The sequence below is a fragment of the Macaca fascicularis genome, chromosome 13 (assembly GCF_037993035.2).
Source record: "Macaca fascicularis isolate 582-1 chromosome 13, T2T-MFA8v1.1".
Lineage (NCBI taxonomy): Eukaryota > Metazoa > Chordata > Mammalia > Primates > Cercopithecidae > Macaca > Macaca fascicularis.
This window is the reverse complement of record NC_088387.1, coordinates 95117877-95136479: the sequence shown is the minus strand read 5'-3', so window position 1 is coordinate 95136479 and position 18603 is coordinate 95117877. Positions and strand designations below refer to the sequence as shown.

Genomic DNA, 18603 nt, shown 5'->3' with positions numbered 1-18603 from the left:
TCCTCCCTCCTCGTGTGCATTCCCCAAATTAACCTCTCCACCCAGGCCCAGAGGAGGGGCTGCCTGGGCTATAGCAGCAAGAAGTGCCCCAGGCTTGCCGCCAGCTCTGCCCTGGCTGGGGAGGACACTCAGTGCCCCATACCCAGCGAACCTGCCAAAGAACCAGAAGCCATGAGAGCTCTTTGGGGCCCTGCGTTGTGCAGACTCTATTCCCATAGCTCAGAAGCTGGGAGTCCACACGGCTGAGCCAAACTGACAGGCCAGTGGGGGGCGAGGGGGTGGGGCGCCTCCTCTGCCCTGCCCACCAGCCTGTGATTTGGTGGCGTCTTTGTTGTCCAAAAATATCTCCTCCCGCTGACTGCCCCAGAGCCTGAAAGTCTCACCCGTGGAGCCCACCTTGGAATTAAGGGGATGCCTCAGCCACAAATGTGACCCAAGATAGAGTGTTGTCCTCAGGGAGGTCGGATCTGGAACACATATTGGAATTGGGGCCAACTCCAATATAGAGTGGATAAGGCCTTATAATGTAAAGAGCACATAAGGTAAAGGGCTTTAGAGTCAGACAGACCTAGATTCAAATCTGCCATTTAATTAGCTGCATGTCACCTGAGGGTACAGCGCTTAACACAATCCGCCTCAATTTCTTCATCTGTCAAATGGAGCCAATTCTGCCTGGCTACAGAATTATTGCGAGGATAAAATCATGTAATATATATAATGCCCAACATGATGCCTGATGTGTACGAGGCTCTCAGAAAGTTTTAGTGATGATTAACATTACTGGGGGTGGGGGCAGATACAGGGTGATAGGGCCACCTGCCCTGAGCTGCAGGAGAGCATGGGGTATCTGAACACCAGCTGAGGGGGAACCAGAGAGTGTTTGGGGCTCAGGGATAGACTGAGCTTCCCTCACTGGGTCCTCTGCAGCTGGCCATGGCTGGCACCATGCGGTCTGCTGCCGGAGCACCGTGAGGCCCAGAAACACCGGGAAGGCGGCATCCCTGTCCTTTCGGTGTCCCCAATCCCCTGTTCCCCTAAGAGGGTCTGGGCAGGCTGGACGGGTAGAGAGGTAGCCCGGGGGGATGAATTCATTCAGTTCTTTATTGGCAATCTGCCCCTTAACTTAGGGTCTCCCTGAGTTGCACAGAAAGACCTGATACCTACTGGGACCAGACAGGGGGCAGAGAGGTGGTCCATGTCCCAGCGTACATTCCCCTGCCCGCTTCAGGGCTTATGTTCTGAAACTGAGACATCGTGGGGTACCTGTATCTTCAAGACCTAGATCTCATCATTCTCCAGTTGAACAATGTGCACCTCAAACTCATTTGAGATGTTCTTAGACTCCAGTGTTTCCCCTGGAAGTTCCTTGGCCTCCTCTCCATTCTCCCTGGCCTCTGCCTGGCCCCCAGCTTCCCCTCTGGGCCCCGGAACATCTCCTTCAGCCTCTGCCTGGCCCCCAGGCTCTTGGACAGGATCCAAAGACTCCCTTCTGGCCTCTACCTGGCCCTCTGCTTCTTCTCTGGGACCTGGGGCTTCCTGTGTTTCTTGTCTTAATGGGCTTTTAGCTAACAGAGACTGCCTCCCAACAGCTTGTGGCTCCTGAGGAGATGGAGCAAGGGGCTCTCCAGGCTCCACGTGACTGGGGGCCTCTCCCGGGAAGTTGATGAGCTCAGCAGGGGTCATGAGCCCATCCCCATTCAGGTCCTGGGTCTCGAGCACTTTGTCCACTATCAAGATCACCTGTGGAAGCAGAGTCACTGTGGGGTCTCCAGTGACAGGGATGTTCCCCAGGGGTCCTGACCCTCCCCAACCCACCCTTGCATCCCTGCCGTGTAAGCTCTGAGCCCTCCTTTTACAGAGGATTCACCAAAAGAGTTATGATGAGAAAGACCAAAACCCCAAAGCACTGGGTCTCCTTTATGGGGGATCTCCATCCAGCAGAGCTTACCGGGTTGGTGGTAGGAGAGTTGGCAGCTCCAGGGGCCAGAGCAGCTGTCAACATGGACAACAGCTCCAGGCCATCCAGCTGTCCACTCTGGTCATAGTCATGGAGGGCAAAGAGGTAGAGGAGAACTAGAGAAGAGAAGCTGGATTAGAAGAGGTGCCTGGGGAGGTGGAGAAGGCAGGAGTCAATGGGGCAGCCGAGGTCAGTCCCAGATCTGGCTGCCCAGAGCCTCCCGTCCCTGGCCCCATCAGCCCAGCCCCTCACCCTGCTCCCGGCTCAGATGCTCCGGCTGCACTTCTGTCCTTTCTAGTCCCTTTAGGTAGCTCTGCAGAAGTCTGTCAGAAAAGTGGAGAATCAGCCCCGGAGAGGTGAGTCTGCAGCCCCGGGCCTGGTCGTCTCCCTGAAAGCACCCCCAGCTCAGCCTACTCACCCGAGCTGCTCCCGGCCTGGCTGGAAGGGGTTGGGCAGGAGCTGATGCTGCATTTCAGAGTCTGGCCTGGAGGAGGAAGGGGAGGACCACCCTTGGAGAGAGCCTCCCTGAGGGCCCAGCCTGTCAACCTTCTGCCTTCCAATCTCCTGGCAGAGTTCTCTCCCCAGACCGAAAGGGAGTTACCCCCAAAATTCCAAAAACCTTGTAGGGAGTAGGCTCTTCTGGTCTCCTTGGAACCAAATCCTTAACTCCCTCAGACTCTGTTTTTGCAGCTGGCTACCTTAGACTTTAAATGAAAACCCAAATAAAAACATCTGGTTAGGTAAAGGCAGATGAGGCCACACCTACTAGACACAAGTTAGAGATTCAAGAAAACAGCCCAGTGAGTGGCAGGACAACATGGGTCACGGCACCCCTCCCCTTCGATGCTGGGAGCCGAGGGGCAGGTCTCTAGTGGAGCCCGATGGCACTGCTCAGTTTTATATAGACCCAGTTTGCTCCATGACATAAAATTGACCTATACTTTTTCAAGGACAGGATATATCTGTTGGTTCTGCGGTTTCAAGCTGCTCAGGATCTCTTTGTCAGTCCTTCAAGCTCCAAATGTGCTCCTAATTCTGGACTGGGTTAACTGTTTGCCCAAGTCAATCCAGACCTGTGATGCCAGAGAGCTGGCAGGGGTTGCAGCTACTTTTGTCACGGCTACCAGCCCTTGTGGCTGTTCTGTGGCTGTTTCCCCTCCTACCCAGCATACCCATTGCACAGTATTTATAAATAAAACCTTCAGAAAGTATTCAGATAACATAGAAATGACATGCTAATGATCTCTACTTCTTTGGTGTTCTCACCATAAGGTCTTTTTTTGTTCTTTTTGAGATGGAGTCTCGCTCTGTCACCCCCCGGCTGAGTGCAGAGGCTTGATCTTGGCTCACTGCAACCTTCACCTCCCAGGTTCAAGCTATTCTCTTGCCTCAGCCTCCTCAGTAGCTGAGATTACAGACATGTACCACCATGCCCGGCTAATTTTTTTTTATTTCTGTAGAGATGGGGTTTCACCACGTTGGCCCGGCTGGTCTCAAACTCCTGACCTCAGGTGATCTGTCTGCCTTGGCCTCCCAAAGTGCTGGGATTACAGTTGTGAGCCACCACACCCGGCCCACCTTAAGGTCTTGATAACAAAACTGCAGGCCGGGCACGGTGGCTCATGCCTGTAATCCCAGCACTTCGGGAGGCCGAGGCAGGTGTATCACAAGGTCAGGAGTTCGAGATCAGCCTGGCCAATATAGTGAAACCCCGTCTCTACTAAAAACACAAAAATTAGCCCGGCGTGGTGGTGGGCACCTGTAGTCCCAGCTACTTGGGAGGCTGAGGCAGAATTGCTTGAACCCGGGAGGTGGAGGTCGTAGTGAGCTGAGATCATGCCACTGCACTCCAGCCTGGGCGACAGAGTGAGACTCAGTCTCAAAACAAAAAAACAACAAACAAACAACTGCAGCCCCCACTGCCCTGGTGCCATAGCTTCTTCCCTGTGCTGCATGACACACTGGAGCTGAGCTCCCTGATTCCAAATGGGTCCAGCAAGCATATACTGAATGCCCACTTTGTGGCACTCTGACAGGCACAAGACAGGAGGCTGGTGGCGGAGAGATACAGAGATCAGGGAACCTACACCCTAGTCTCCTGCCTCCCGGAGGGCCCACCACACCCTTGGATTCTCTAGAGACTCTCCCTCCTCCCAGCCCTGTTCTCATAACCCTGTTACCTTGTGACTCCATCCTTTGGGGCAGCCTGACCCGCGGGGAGCAGCAGCAGGATTACCACTCTCATCATCAAAGGTAACATCCTTCCTGGAACTGGAACAAGGAAGAGAATCAGGGGTTGGGGGAAAGGGGCATCTGCCACCGTGTCAGAGATGGGCTGAGTTAGACACAAGCGCCTTTTCTCCCTGCTTCCACCTGCGCCCCACAAGATAGGACTCCTAGGCCGGGCGCGGTGGCTCAAGCCTATAATCCCAGCACTTTGGGAGGCCGAGACGGGCGGATCACAAGGTCAGGAGATCGAGACCATCCTGGCTAACACGGCGAAACCCCGTCTCTACTAAAAACACACACAAAAAATTAGCCGGGCGAGGTGGCGGCGCCTGTGGTCCCAGCTACTCGGGAGGCTAAGGCAGGAGAATGGCGTGAACCCGGGAGGCGGAGCTTGCAGTGAGCTGAGATCTGGCCACTGCACTCCAGCCTGGGCGACAGAGCGAGACTCCGTCTCCAAAAAAAAAAAAAAAAAAAAAAAAGATAGGACTCCTGCTCAGGGAAAACTCACACACAGACAGCAGGGATCCCCCCATGGAACCGTGCTCAAAATAAATGTCACCCCAGTTCTCGTATATAAAGCACATAAAGGCAGGCCTGCTGTGGCGGAAGCAGAGCTGGGGGGCGCATCCCCACCCCACGGCCCATTCCCTTGCTCCCCACCAGCTGCCGAGGTGCCCAGAAAAGTGCAGCGCAAGCATGTCTGAACTCCTTCAGCCCATTCATGTTACAGATGGAAAGGAGTGCAGAGAGTTTAAGAAAAAGGCCAGGTTAGAAATGCAGGGAGTCACAGAAAGACCAAGACTTAAACACAGGCAAAAAGATAAATGGACTGCTTGTGTTTATTAAAAACCCACTGAAGAACAAATCAAAAGAGGCACAGACTTCTTGAAATAGGTTGAAACTCAAGTACAAACTGAAAACACAATAAATCAGGCCAGACCAATAGTGGCCCCAGGAACTGCTATTTGCTAAATGCAGTTAGGAAAATCAGACCCACTATAAAGGAAAAAACAAAAACTTCCCCTTAGACTGACATGGCTTAGGCCCATTGGCAAAATCAACCACTTGACTATATGAAAACAGTCAAGGATAGAATGGACCAATCAAACAGAGCCTAAAGCTTTCTGATGAGTCCCAGGGTAGGTACAGGTAATGTGAGTTCCTGAGGAAGCAGAAGCCCACCAAAGCCAAGGCCCCAGACCCCAAGCCCATCTCTAGAAAGAAAAATCGTCAGACGCCTGACGGTCTAGCAGCGGATCAGGAACATCCCCATCTGGCTGGCACTGGGTTTTCCTAGAGGACGGTTCATAGCTTTGGGCAGATTCTACAAGCATCCGATGACCCTAATAAGGTTCAGAACCACTGCCAGAGTGGACTTCCATTTCCTAAGAGATGAGGGGTAGAGCAGGTGAGCACCTGGCTAATGGGAAGATAAACAAAAATTCTGCCTTTTTAAGCTAATTTAAGGGAAAACCAGTTAAACATGGAAGTCCACAAGAAGATGAAGCTACCTAGAGTCACAGAACCTGTCTTCCTCTTTCTTTTTCTTTCTTTCTTTTTTTTTTTTTTTTTTTTTTGAGAAGGAGTCCTGCTCTGTCACCCAGGTTGGAGTGCAGTGGCGTGATCTTAGCTCACTGCAACCTCTGCCTCCCAGGTTCAAGAGATTCTCCTGCCTCAGCCTCCCGAGTAGCTGGGATTACAGGCACGTGCCACCACACCTGGCTAATGTTTGTATTTTTAGTAGAGATGGGGTTTCACCATGTTGGTCAGGCTGGTCCTGAACACCTGTCCTCAGGTGATCTGCCTGCCTGGGCTTCCCAAAGTGCTGGGATTACAGGCGTGAGGCACCGCACCTGGCCTGTCTTCATTTTTCTATGCATACAACTGGTCCCAATGGATAAAGTGAATATACATAATTTGTTGGTGTCTATACGCCCCAGTGATCAAAAAAAGATGCTGAAGCCACCGCTGCCCTAAAGGTGTTCACCAACATCAGCTGGCAACATAAATCCTAGGGTTTTAGTCGTTGTGCCTGGAAGAGAAAACAAGGTCCTGGGCCCGTTGAAAGTAGGCTATTGGAACTGAGATCTCTATAGCAACATGAAACCCTTAAAGGGACACAGCCCAGAAAAAGGATGGACTAGAGAACATTCAGACCTCCACTTCTGGGAGTGTGACAGTAAACATCCCAATGAAAGTAACCACTGAGCTGGATAAAAATAGAAAGTATCTTTTCAAAAGCACTGGGTTGGCAAGAAATCCTCAACAGTACAAATGTGCAGTGAAAACAGTAATCTGGGGGGAAAGTGAGCTTGACATCAGCTTTTGCCTTAGCAGTATCTGCCAAACCCGACCCAGGTGAACTTGAGCTGCCTGTCAGAGCACTTGTGCTGGAAAGGAGACCAGAGGTGAAGCCTGGGCCCACCTGATATGCAGAGACTAACAGGAGATTCCCTATGTAAAGCTGGGATTCCAAACACCTATACTCTGAACATGAAAAAAAAATAAATTTGTCATGAAGAAAGGCAGCAAAGAATTTTGCCTTTCTTGGTTTTGGTGCTGGGTGGAAGGGAGAAAAAAAAAAAACAAACTCTCCCTGACAATCTATAACAAGCCTGATCTAATGTGGGTTTTTTGTTTTTGTTTTTTGAGACGGAGTCTCACTCACTCTGTCTCCCAGGCTGGAGTGCTGTGGTGTGGTATCAGCTCACTGCAACCTCCACCTCCCGGGCTCAAGCGATTTTCCTGCCTCAGCCTCCTGAGTATCTGGGACTAAAGGCACCCGCCACCATGCCTGGCTAATTTTTTTGTATTTTTACTAGAGATGGGATTTCGCCATGTTGGCCAGGCTGGTCTCGAACTCCTGATCTCAGGTGATCCTCCCGCCTCAGTCTCCCAAAGTGCTGGGATTACAGGCATGAACCACTGTGCCTGCCCTCTAATGTGGGTTTGAAGCCAGAATTATTAATGCTACCTGTATGGTTCAGAATATCTAAAGTAGGTAACGTATTTTGAAGTGCAACCTGGTTGATGGCACCCCCAGATGACTGAGAGAGGAAAACATCCATCTCTGGAGGAACTCAACTCTAATCCAGGCCTCAAAGAATTTCCATGGGTAAAGTTTCCAGGAATATGAACTCACAGCCAAAACGTTATAAACATACAAGGAAATAAGACACCGTGAGTAAGAGCCAGCAAAACAATAGCAGGGAAAAGTAGACTTGGAAAAACTGTGTTGGAATTGTTATTCACAGAATATACAGCAGATATAGTTCACACGTTTTTAGAAATTAAAGGGAAGCTTGAAACTATGAGGAAGAAATAAGAGAGTTTTCCAGCCAGCAACAGTGTGTTAAAAAAAAGAAAAGAGGCTGGGCGTGGTGGCTTACGCCTGTAATCCCCACACTTTAGGAGGCCAAGGCGGGTGGATCACGAGGTCAGGAGATCGAGACCATCCTGGCCAACACGGTGAAACCCCGTCTCTACTAAAAATACAAAAAATTGCCAGGCGTGGTGGTGGGCACCTGTTATCCCAGCTACTTGGGAGGCTGAGGCAGAAGAATCACTTGAACCTGGGAGGTGGAGGTTGCAGTGAGCCGAGATCACACCACTGCAATCCAGCCTGGGCCACAGAGCAAGACTCCATCTCAAAAAAAAAAAAAAAAAAAAGAGGCCAGGCGTGGTGGCTCAAGCCTGTAATCCCAGCACTTTGGGAGGCCGAGACGGGCAGATCACAAGGTCAGGAGATCGTGACCATCCTGGCTAACACGGTGAAACCCCGTCTCTACTAAAAAATACAAAAAAACTAGCCAGGCGAGGTGGTGGGAGCCTGTAGTCCCAGCTACTCGGGAGGCTGAGGCAGGAGAATGGTGTAAACCCGGGAAGCGGAGCTTGCAGTGAGCTGAGATCCGGCCACTGCACTCCAGCCTGGGTGACAGAGCGAGACTCCATCTCAAAGAAAAAAAGAAAGAAAGAAGAGAGCATAAAAATGACCAAGTAGATTTGAAGAGGAAAGAAATATAACTTTTAGAAATAAAAGATTGATTTTAAAAATGCAATGGGTGACCAGCCTGGCCAACATGGTGAAACTCTGTCTCTACTAAAAATACACAAGTTAGCTGGGCTTGGTGGCACGAGCCTGTAATCCCAGCTACTCAGGAGGCTGAGGCAGGAGAATTGCTTGAACCCAGGAGGCAGATGTTGCAGTGAGACAAGATCGCCCCACTGTGCTCCAGCCTGAGTGACAGAGTGAGACTCTGTCTTAAAAAAATAAAATAAAATAGGCCGGGCGCGGTGGCTCAAGCCTGTAATCCCAGCACTTTGGGAGGCCGAGGCGGGTGGATCACGAGGTCAGGAGATCGAGACTATCCTGGCTAACATGGTAAAACCCCGTCTCTACTAAAAATACAAAAAACTAGCCGGGCGTGGTGGCGGGCGCCTGTAGTCCCAGCTACTTGGGAGGCTGAGGTGGGAGAATGGCGGGAACCCGGGAGGCGGAGCTCGCAGTGAGCCGAGATCACGCCACTGCACTCCAGCCTGGGAGACACAGCGAGACTCCGTCTCAAAAAAAAAAATAAATAAAATAAAATAAAAATAATAAATAAATAAATAAAATAAAAAATAAATAAAAATAAAAATGCAATGGGTGAGTTAAATTGATTAGACACAACTGATATGAGAGTTAATGAACTGGAAAATAGATCTGAATAAATTATCCAGAGTGCAGTTCATTGAGTCAAAGACATAGAAAATGTAAAACAGAGGTTAAGTGGCATGGAGGATGGAGGAGATAAGAGATACAACTGGAAAGAAGCAGTATTTGAAGAAACAATAGCTGACATTTTTCCAGTAGGTTGCAAAACACTGGACTATGCCAATCCAGGAAGCCCAACAATTTAATGCAGATTAAATAAACAGAAATTCTCACCTAGACCTATTGTTCAAAAATAGAACACTCAAGAAAAAACAAATTGTAAAAGCAGTCAGAAAGAAAAGACAACTCATCTCATAGGAAAAGTAATTAGACTAATAGCTGATTTCTTGACATCAACAACGATGCCCAAATACAGTAATATAGTATTTTAATGTGTTCAGAGAGGGGAGAAAATTGATATTCTAGAATTCTATTCTCAGCAAAATTATCTTGCAGAATGAAGTGAAGCAAAATTATTTATTTATTTATTTAGAGACAGGGTCTCACTCTGTTGCCCAGGCTGTAACTCGTGGCAGGATCATAGCAATTCTCCCACCCCTGCCTCACAAGTAGCTGGGACAACATGAATGTGCCACCATGCTCAGCCTTTTTTTTTTCTTTTTGGTAGGACAGGGTCTCACTTTCTTGCCCAAGCTGGTCTTAGGTGTAAGCAATCCTCCTACCTTGTAAAAACAATTTTAGACAAATAACTTAGAGAATTTGCCACCAACATTCCTTCATTAAAGGAAATTCGGCTGGATATGGGTTCACACCTGTAATCCTAGCACTTTGGGAGGCTGAGATGGGAGGATCTCCTGAGTCCAGGAGTTCAAAACCAGCCTGGGCAATATAGTGAGACTCCATTTCTACAAAAAATAGGAAAAAATTAGCCAGGCATGGTGGCGTGTGCCTGTAGTCCCAGCTACTCAGGAAGCTGAGGTGGGAGGATTGCTTGAGCCCAGGAGATGAAGGCTGCAGTGAGCTGTGATCACACCACTGTCATCTAGCCTAGGCAACAGAGCAAGACCCTGTCTTAAAAAAAAAAAAAAAAAAAAAAAGGTTTGAAATGCAAGAAAACACGTGGAGCAAAGAAATCAGAAAGTATGTGGCTAAATCTAAATAAACATAGACTGTTAAACAATGATAATTATGTTAATATACGAGGTAAAAAAGCTGGTCTGAACTACAATATTGGACAATGTCATGTAAAGCAAAGATGGTTGTTTGGGAAGAGAGTAGACATATTGATGAACTTTGTTAAATATGCATGTTAAGGCTGGGCACAGTGATTCACGCCTATAATTCCAGCACTCTGGGAGGCCGAGGTGGGCGGATCACCTGAAGCTGGGGGTTCAAGACCAGCCTGACCAACATGGAGAAACCCCGTCTCTACTAAAAATACAAAATTAGCCGGGCAAGGTGGTGCATGCCTGTAATCCCAGCTACTCGGGTGGCTGAGGCAGGATAATCGCTTGAACCCAGGAAGCAGAGGTTGCGGTGAGCCAAGATTGCACCATTGCACTCCAGCCTAGGCAACAGAACAAGACCCCGTCTCAAAAAAGAAAAGAAAAAAATTATGCATGTTAAAAGTTTAAGGATAACCACTAAAAAATCAGAACTGGAATGTATAGCCTCAAACCAGTAGAAAAAAAGAATGGAATTTTAAAAAATGAAATCAAAGAAAGGCAGGAAAAGAGGAAAAAGAAGAAATAAAAGCAGGAAAAGAGGAAAAGGAAGAAATAAAAAGTAAAGGCTGGGTGCATGGCTAATGTCTGTAATTGCAGCACTTTGGGAGGTCGAGGTGGGAGGATCACTTGGGTCCCAGGAGTTTGAGACCAACCTGGGCAAATCAGTGACACCCTGAGTCTACAGAAAATAATTAAAAAAAAAAAAAAAATTAGCTGGGTGTGGTGGCATACATCTGTAGTCCCAACTACTGGGGAGGCTGAAGTGGGAGGAACATTTGAACCCGGGAGATTGAGGCAGTAGTAAGCTGCGATTGTACCACTACACTCCGGCCTCGGTGACAGAGCCAGACTCTATCTCTAAAAAAACACACACACACACACGCACACAAAACTCAAAAACAAACAAAAAAAAACCACTAGTAAACGAGACTACACTTAAAGAAATTAAAATAAATGAAATAATAGCAGAAATTAAAAACACAATAAAGAGGAGCACCAGCGTCAAACAAGGTTGTTTCTTTAAAAAGACTACTACAATAAAATACATATACACAAAGAAACAAATGAAAAGCCTAGTAAAATAGACAAGCCTTTGGCAATTTCAATTAGGAACAAAGAGAGCCAGGTGTTGTGGTTCACACCTGTAATCCTAGCACTTCAGGAGGCTGAGGCAGAAGGATTGCTTGAGTTGAGAAGTTGGAGACCAGCTTGGGCAACATAGTGAGATCCCCATCTCTACAAAAAATTAATTAAAAAAAGTAGCTGGGCTTGGTGGTGCATGCCTGTAGTCCTAGCTACTTGGGAAGCTGAGGTGAAGGATGACTTGAGCCAGGAGGTTGAGACTGCAGTGAGCTGTGATTGTGCTGCTGTACTCCAGCCTGGGTGACAGAGTGAGACCCCACTTCAGAAAAAAGTAAAAACAAACCAAAGACTAAAAAAAAAAAAAAAATGAAAAGGCACAAACAATATCAAGAATGAAAATAGGGACATAAGAAACAGCAGAGATTTGAAAACTTAGAGGATATGGCCAATTTCCTAGAAAAACTTAATAGCAAAACTGATGCAAAAAGAAATAACAAGCTTTGATAGTCTTACAATCACTAAGGAAACTGAATCAGTGAGTATGAACCTTTACTGCTTCTGGAACTATAAACCTGAAATGTTTTTAGAGGGCAGTCTGGAAATGTGTATTAATTTCCTAAAACTCTGACCCAACAATATTGTCTTGGGGATTCCATGTAAGAATATAAATGGAAAAGAAATTACAAAGATATGTATAGCTGTGCTATTAATATTAGTCAAACAAATGTAAGCAACCTGAATGTCTAACATTTAGGCAATGGCTAAACAAACCATATTATGCTATAGAACCATTACATATAATAAATCAACTCAGAAAGTTTAAAAGGAAAAAATGAGCAGATTTGAGTATATCAAAAGTTTAAACTTCTGTGTCATGAAAGATACCGTAAATCAAGTTCGAGGAGACAAGTGACAGAGAACTGAAGGAATTGCAGCTAGTGTGTGGAGGCTTCCCAGGCCCCCAGAAGGGTGAGGTTCCACCACCTGGGCCTCAGCAGGGAGTAGAAGACAGAAATCTCCCTAGAAACCCCATGGGTGCTGAATGGAGGTCTAGGAGCTGCAGAGATGAGTGCCTTGTTTCCGGGAAGGTTAGAGAGAAGGCCCTGCCTACAGGGTGCCTGAGAGGTGAGGAAGCAGCAGCTGAGGGGGGTCTGGGTGAATGGGCAGAGAGCGGGCTGCCTCTCCCAGTTCTTTGTATCTAGAGTGCTGCTGGTTTGAAGAAGGGGGCTGAGGTCAGCTGAGGGTTCCAGTCTCTAAGGTGGAAGGAGGGGTGCCTAACGGCTGAGAGAGCCAGTTGGCCAGGAGAACGCCAGAAGGTCTGGCCCCCTGGCCTGGGTGCCACAGAGAATACCACAGAAAGCACCAGCAGCTGCCACATGACAAAGACCAGAGGGCAAGCATCCACAGGGAAGGCAAGTTAGATATAAGTTTGTAGAATAAGGATAAATATTCGTTTCTTTAATATTTATTGAACACCTGCCATATGTGGGGCACTCTCTTATCACTAAGCTAATCGCTTAAGGTCGAATTACTTTTTCTTTTTCCCCCTAAAGCTTGCAAATATGTAAGTCAGAAAAGATACAAATGTTAAAACAAGCGAAACACAGAATTGGTATGGAATAGGTGGTACGGCCCAAAGTTGGGGGGCATGGGCCCTGACCTCAGGCTGCCTGTGTTCAAATTAGGGCTCCACAGCCCACTGGCTGTGCGGCTTTTCTGTGCTTCAGGTTCTCCATCTGTAATGCGGGGCTGAGGAGAGCACCTCTGGCAGGGCTGCGGTGAGGGTTTAATGAATGAGACACGATGTGTAAAGTGCAGTGCCTGATCTACAATGAGGCCTTTTTCCTTCCAAGAGTTCATCTGCACGGCCCCAGTGGCTTCACACACCCCCTTCCCACCTGGCTCCTCTCAAATTGCTTTCTCCACCCCTTTTGCTTACTTCTAGGACCCATGCCAACAGGAGGCACTGGAGTAATTTAAACCCCTCAGAGCTGTCAAAACTCATCATCCAGGCTTCACATGATCTTACGCACTAGCAGGTGCCTTTTTTTTTTTTTTTTTTTTTTGACGGAGTCTCGCTCCATCACCAGGCTGGAGTGCAGTGGCATGATATCGGCTCACTGCAACTTCCGTCTCCCAGGTTCAACCAATTCTCCTGCCTCAGCCTCCCGAGTAGCTGGGACTACAGGTATATGCCACCACACCCAGCTAATTTTTGTATTTTTAGTAGGGACGGGGTTTCACCAGGTTGGCCAGGATGGTCTCGATCTCCTGACCTCGTAATCCGCCTTCCTCGGCCTCCCAAAGTGCTGGGATTATTGGCATAAGCCACCACACCTGGCCCTCAGATGCCTTTTAAAGGAGGATGTCTGTGAACTCCAAAGGATGACTTTGCGGGGAGCCGCTCAGGCCTCAAGGGGAAGCACCCCTCAGATCCACTCATCCTGTCACTCATTACGCCACTTTAAAAATCTGTCTTCACATTCTTTGACATTCCTTCCCACAAAACTTGGAGTTTAACTCGCCTCCCCTTGTGTATGATCTGGTCTTAGTGACTGGCTTCTAATGAGTTGCTGAAATGATGCTTACATGACTTCCAAGTCCAGGTAATAAGTGACCTAGCTTATGCCTGGTTGTGGTTCTCCCCCTCACTTGACACACAGACATGCACCTCTGGAACCTTGAGCCATCATGGAAGGAACCTGGCATCCCTGAAGCCACCCGACGGAAGAGACAGTGTGGAGAACCCACCTAGAAACGGAGATACCTGAGAAGCCTCCAGCTCAAATCTTCCCAGCCCAATAAGCAGACAGGGGAGAGAGCTAAGCTCCAGATTCTAACCCCAGCCTCTGAGCTGCCCCCGCCAACACTGAATGCAGTAGAAATGTGCTTGTCTCCACAGCCTGCACTCACGTGCAAAGTCGATGTCAACGTTATCTTTTTTTTTTTTTTTTTTTTGACAGGGTTTCACAATGTTGCCCAGGCTGATCGGAAACCCCCTGGCTCAAGGAATCCTCCTGCCTCAGCCTTCCAAAGTGCTGGGATTATATGCATGAGCTACCAGGCCAGGCCCATTATCCTTTTAAGCCACTACATTTTGAGGTGGTTTGTTAAACTGCCATAGTAATTGGAAGACCAACCATGTAAGGGCTGGCTTCACGGGTGTGCGTCCTGTGCAGTCACAAGGTCCCTGCTCTCAGAGGGGCCTTGTGCTTAGGCTAATGCTCTGTTGTCACTATCTTGAAACTCTCAATCATTTTTGCACCGAGCCCTGCAAATTATGCACCTGGTCCTGAGTCCTACCCCGTGAATGACTAGCACTCTCCTCTTCCTGGTCCTATGTACCCCTCATATATTTAACTCTTCAGTATTGTTTAATGGACAGAAAACAGAGCTTTGGAACCAGCCAGATCTACTTTTAAACCATGCTCCACCACTGACTGTCCTGTGACCTTGGGTAAATTAATTATTCTCACTAAACTTCGGTTACCTTATCTGCATATTGGAGATAATATTTACCTCACAGGGTTACAGTGAACATTAAACGGATAATGAATTACTTCTTGCACAAACTAATACAGAAGCTTTTTAATGTTATCCCTGTCTCTGGTATTTTCTCCACTTAAAGAACCCTCCATACCCACATCAGATAAATCTTCCTTTGCTAGAATTCCACTGCTCTAGAACCTTCAATGGCTCCCTATTTCTACTACAGTCCAGAATCTTCACCTGGGCATTCAAGGCCTTCTACAATCAGATATCAAGTTACTGTTGACTCATCTTCCAGTGCTGCATTAGGATAGCACTCTGCTTCAAACAAAGGAGTTATTGGAGTCTCCTAAAATACTTTCCACTTTCACTTTTTTCAGTGCTTTTGCCCAACCTGTTCCATCCTCAATCTGGAATGTTCTGGGCCCTCCTGACAACCTTAGCATTCGGTTGTAGTCCACCTCAAAAATACAAGTGACTGGGCTGAGTACAGTGGCTCACGCCTGTAATCCCAGTATTTTGCAGGCCAAGGCAAAAGGATTGCTTGAAGCCAGGAGTTTCAGACCAGCCTGAGCAGCAAAATGAGACTCCATCTCTACAAAAAAAGAAAAAAATTGTTTTTTAATTATACAGCATGGTGGCTCATATCTATGGTCCCAGCTACTTGGGAGGCTGATGCAGGAGGATCACTTGAGCCCAGGAGTTCAAGGCTGCAGTGAGCTATAATTACGCCACTGCACTCCAGCCTGGATGACAGCAAGATGTCATTAAAAAAAAAAAAAAAAAAAAAGGCCGGGCGTGGTGGTTCACACCTGTAATCCCAGCATTTTAGGAGGCCAAGGTGAAAGGATTACCTGAAGTCAGGAGTTTGAGACCAGTCTGGCCAACGTGGTGAAACCCCATCTCTATTAAAAATACAAAAATTAGGCCAGGCGCGGTGGCTCAAGCCTGTAATCCCAGCACTTTGGGAGGCCGAGACGGACGGATCACGAGGTCAGGAGATCGAGACCATCCTGGTTAACACGGTGAAACCCCGTCTCTACTAAAAAATACAAAAAACTAGCTGGGCGAGGTGGCGGGCGCCTGTAGTCCCAGCTACTCAGGAGGCTGAGGCAGGAGAATGGCGTAAACCCGGGAGGCGGAGCTTGCAGTGAGCTGAGATCCGGTCACTGCACTCCAGCCTGGGCGACAGAGCCAGACTCTGTCTCAAAAAAAAAAAAAAAAAAACTAGCTGGGCGAGGTGGCGGGCGCCTGTAGTCCCAGCTACTCGGGAGGCTGAGGCAGGAGAATGGCGTAAACCCGGGAGGCGGAGCTTGCAGTGAGCTGAGATCCGGCCACTGCACTCCAGCCTGGGCGACAGGGTGAGACTCCGTCTCAAAAAAAAAAAAAAAAAAAAACAAAAATTAGCCAGGTACAGTGGCACGTGCCTGTAATCCCAGCTACTTGGGAGGCTGAGACACGAGAATCACTTGAACCCAGGAGGCAGAGGTTGCAATAAGCCAAGATTTTTTTTTTTGAGATGCAGTCTCACTCTGCTGCCCAGGCTGGAGTGCAATGGAACGATCTCAGCTCACCACAACCTCCACCTCCTGGGTTCAAGCAATTCTCCTGCCTCAGCCTCCTAAGTAGCTGGGATTACAGGCATGTACCACCATGCCCAGCTAATTTTTGTATTTTTAGTAGAGATGGGGTTTTGCCATGTTGGCCAGGCTGGTCTAGAACTCCTGACCTCAGGTGATCCACCCACCTCGGCCTCCCAAAATGTTGGGATTACAGGCATGAGCCACCACGCCAGGCCTATTCTCTCTTTTTCTTTTTGAAATGGAGTCTCGTGCTGTCACCCAGGCTGGAGTGCAGTGGTGCAAAATCAACTCACTATAGTCTCCACTTCCCAGGCTCAAGCGATTCTCCTGCCTCAGCCTCCTAAGTAGCTGGGATTACAGGTGTGCACCACCACACCTGGCTAATTTTTGTATTTTTTAGTAGAGACAGGGTTTCACCACGTTGGTCAGGCTGTTCTCGAACCCCTGAGCTCAAGTGTTCTACTCACCTTGGCCTCCCAAAATGCTGGGATTACAGGCATGAGCCACTGCACCTGGCCAGTGTTCTCTTAAGTAATGCTTCCAACTGTGACATTTTAGTACAAGTAACCCACCTCAATTGTTTAAGGAAAGGCTAAGGCACCTCATGTAATGTGTAATGAGGTTAGTGTGATGTGTTCACACTTAGACATTTCTAAACATTAATAAAAGTTTTTGTAAGTGAGAGAAATAAAAGTTATTGAACCACTGCCTGTCCAATAAAAATATCCCTAACCATTTTCTATAATGTGCATGAACATAATTACCCTAATAAACACATGAAAGCCACCATAACTGTTAACAGTTGCCATGTAATTTAATAAAGCTATGTCACACATGCGCATTCACACATTCACAATGACCCTCCGGGCCCAGAGTTCTTCAAGCCTTTGCACCAGTGCATGGGAGGAGAGCACGCCCTACAGGTTAGATCTCTGATCAAATCCTGCCTCTGATACGGCTCACCGTGGGACCTAAGCAGTGTCTCAACCTCTGTGAACCCTGGGATCTGCATATTAAAAATGACGATAACAGTATCTGTCTCCTAATGGTTTGGGGAGGCTGTAATGAGAAAATAGGGTAAGTGCCTGGCACCAAGCAGGTGCTGCTGGCGTATTTCAGAGCCTCTGGGCCGTGGCAGGAGCCCTGCAGGGTTATCCTGGGTAACTTCCCATCCAGTGCAAAAATTTCTTCCACAGCAACCCTGTCAAATGGCCTCTGCTTGAATCATTCCAGGACAGGAACCTAGCACCTCACAGGCCGGCAGTTCCATCTCCTGTAGAGTCGAACTGTTGAGAAACTAAAATTTTGAGTGGAATCCTCTCCCTTAATTCTTAATTTATCCCTGTGGCGCCGTTGTGCCTCCCAGCACCCATGCCCCAAGAAAGGAGACAGCGACTACAGGACTAGGAGAGCCCACGCCCGGGAGCTGGTTCCCTCGGCCACTTCCAAGGGGACGACAGCCTCGGGCCCTCCCCAGCGCTCCATTTCTTCCCCGCCGAAAGAGGGGGAAAGCTCCCGCCAGCTGCCCCTCCCCCAGGACTGCTGGAACACGGAATATGGGGCTGGGGGAAGCGCCTGGGGAACTGCGAAGCCCCAACATCACACCAAGGAGCCTCAGGTTCGCTCTCCAGTCCCTTCCTCCACCTGCCCTCAGGGGACACAGGGGCAAGGGCCACTGCTTCCTGCCGCGTCTCAGCCGCAGGGGATGCAGAGGGACTGCGCTCTCGGAATCTGGACCAGAGGCTGGAGGCCACCTCCCCCGCGCGGCCCTCGGTGGCTGGCGGTGATGGGCTCGGGTCTCCGGCGGCCGGGGCGGGGTCTCACCCACCTGCTGTGGCGCCGCGCCGCGCTGGGAGTCCAGCTCCGTGGGCGCTCCCGGCTGCTGCGCCGCCCGCGCCTCGCCTGCAGCCGCCAGCCTCCCCCGGGCCGCTCCACGTGGCCGCTCCACGTCGCCCTCCCGGCTGGAGCCGCCGCCCTGGCCGGGCAGAGTCCGGAGCCAGTGCCAGCCGCCGCCCCGCCCGCCGGACCCGGCCCTTCGCAGCTCCTCCAGCGCGCTCGCGGCGGGAGGGGATGCGCGCGCGCGTGTGCGTGTGAGTGCGCGCGTGCGCGCGTGCGTGAGTGCGCATGTGCGCGTGTGCGGTCCGCGTGTGCTCGTGAGTATGCTCGTGTGCGTGTGCGTGTGCGCACACGCGTGACATTGTGAGCGTGCCTGTGTGCGCGTGTGAGCGTGTGTAAGGATGCACGTGTGTGAGCGTGTATGTGTGCGCGGATGTGTGCGTATGCCTGTGTGCACACATATGAGTACAGAGAGACCAAGAGACAGTGAGGCCAGTGTGCATCAGAAGTATGTTTAACTGTGGTCATGCTTTGGTTGCCACTTTC

General features: G+C 49.1%; 1 protein-coding gene across 2 annotated transcripts; it reads right to left on the bottom strand.

Moving 5' to 3' along the window:
* Nucleotides 1–569: 569 nt before the first annotated feature.
* CGREF1 (cell growth regulator with EF-hand domain 1) lies at nucleotides 570–18280 on the bottom strand. Of its 2 annotated transcripts, XM_015433895.3 has the most exons (6): nucleotides 18050–18280; nucleotides 4138–4228; nucleotides 2376–2441; nucleotides 2210–2280; nucleotides 1949–2073; nucleotides 570–1740 (listed from the first exon to the last, which is right to left on the bottom strand). In XM_015433895.3, the coding sequence occupies exons 2-6, from the start codon at nucleotides 4215–4217 to the stop codon at nucleotides 1279–1281; spliced, it is 804 nt and encodes a 267-aa protein (XP_015289381.2). In that variant the 5' UTR covers nucleotides 4218–4228; nucleotides 18050–18280; the 3' UTR covers nucleotides 570–1278. The 2 variants fall into 2 exon arrangements, with proteins under 2 accessions (XP_015289381.2, XP_065383346.1); XM_065527274.1 differs by lacking the exon at nucleotides 2210–2280.
* Nucleotides 18281–18603: the final 323 nt, after the last annotated feature.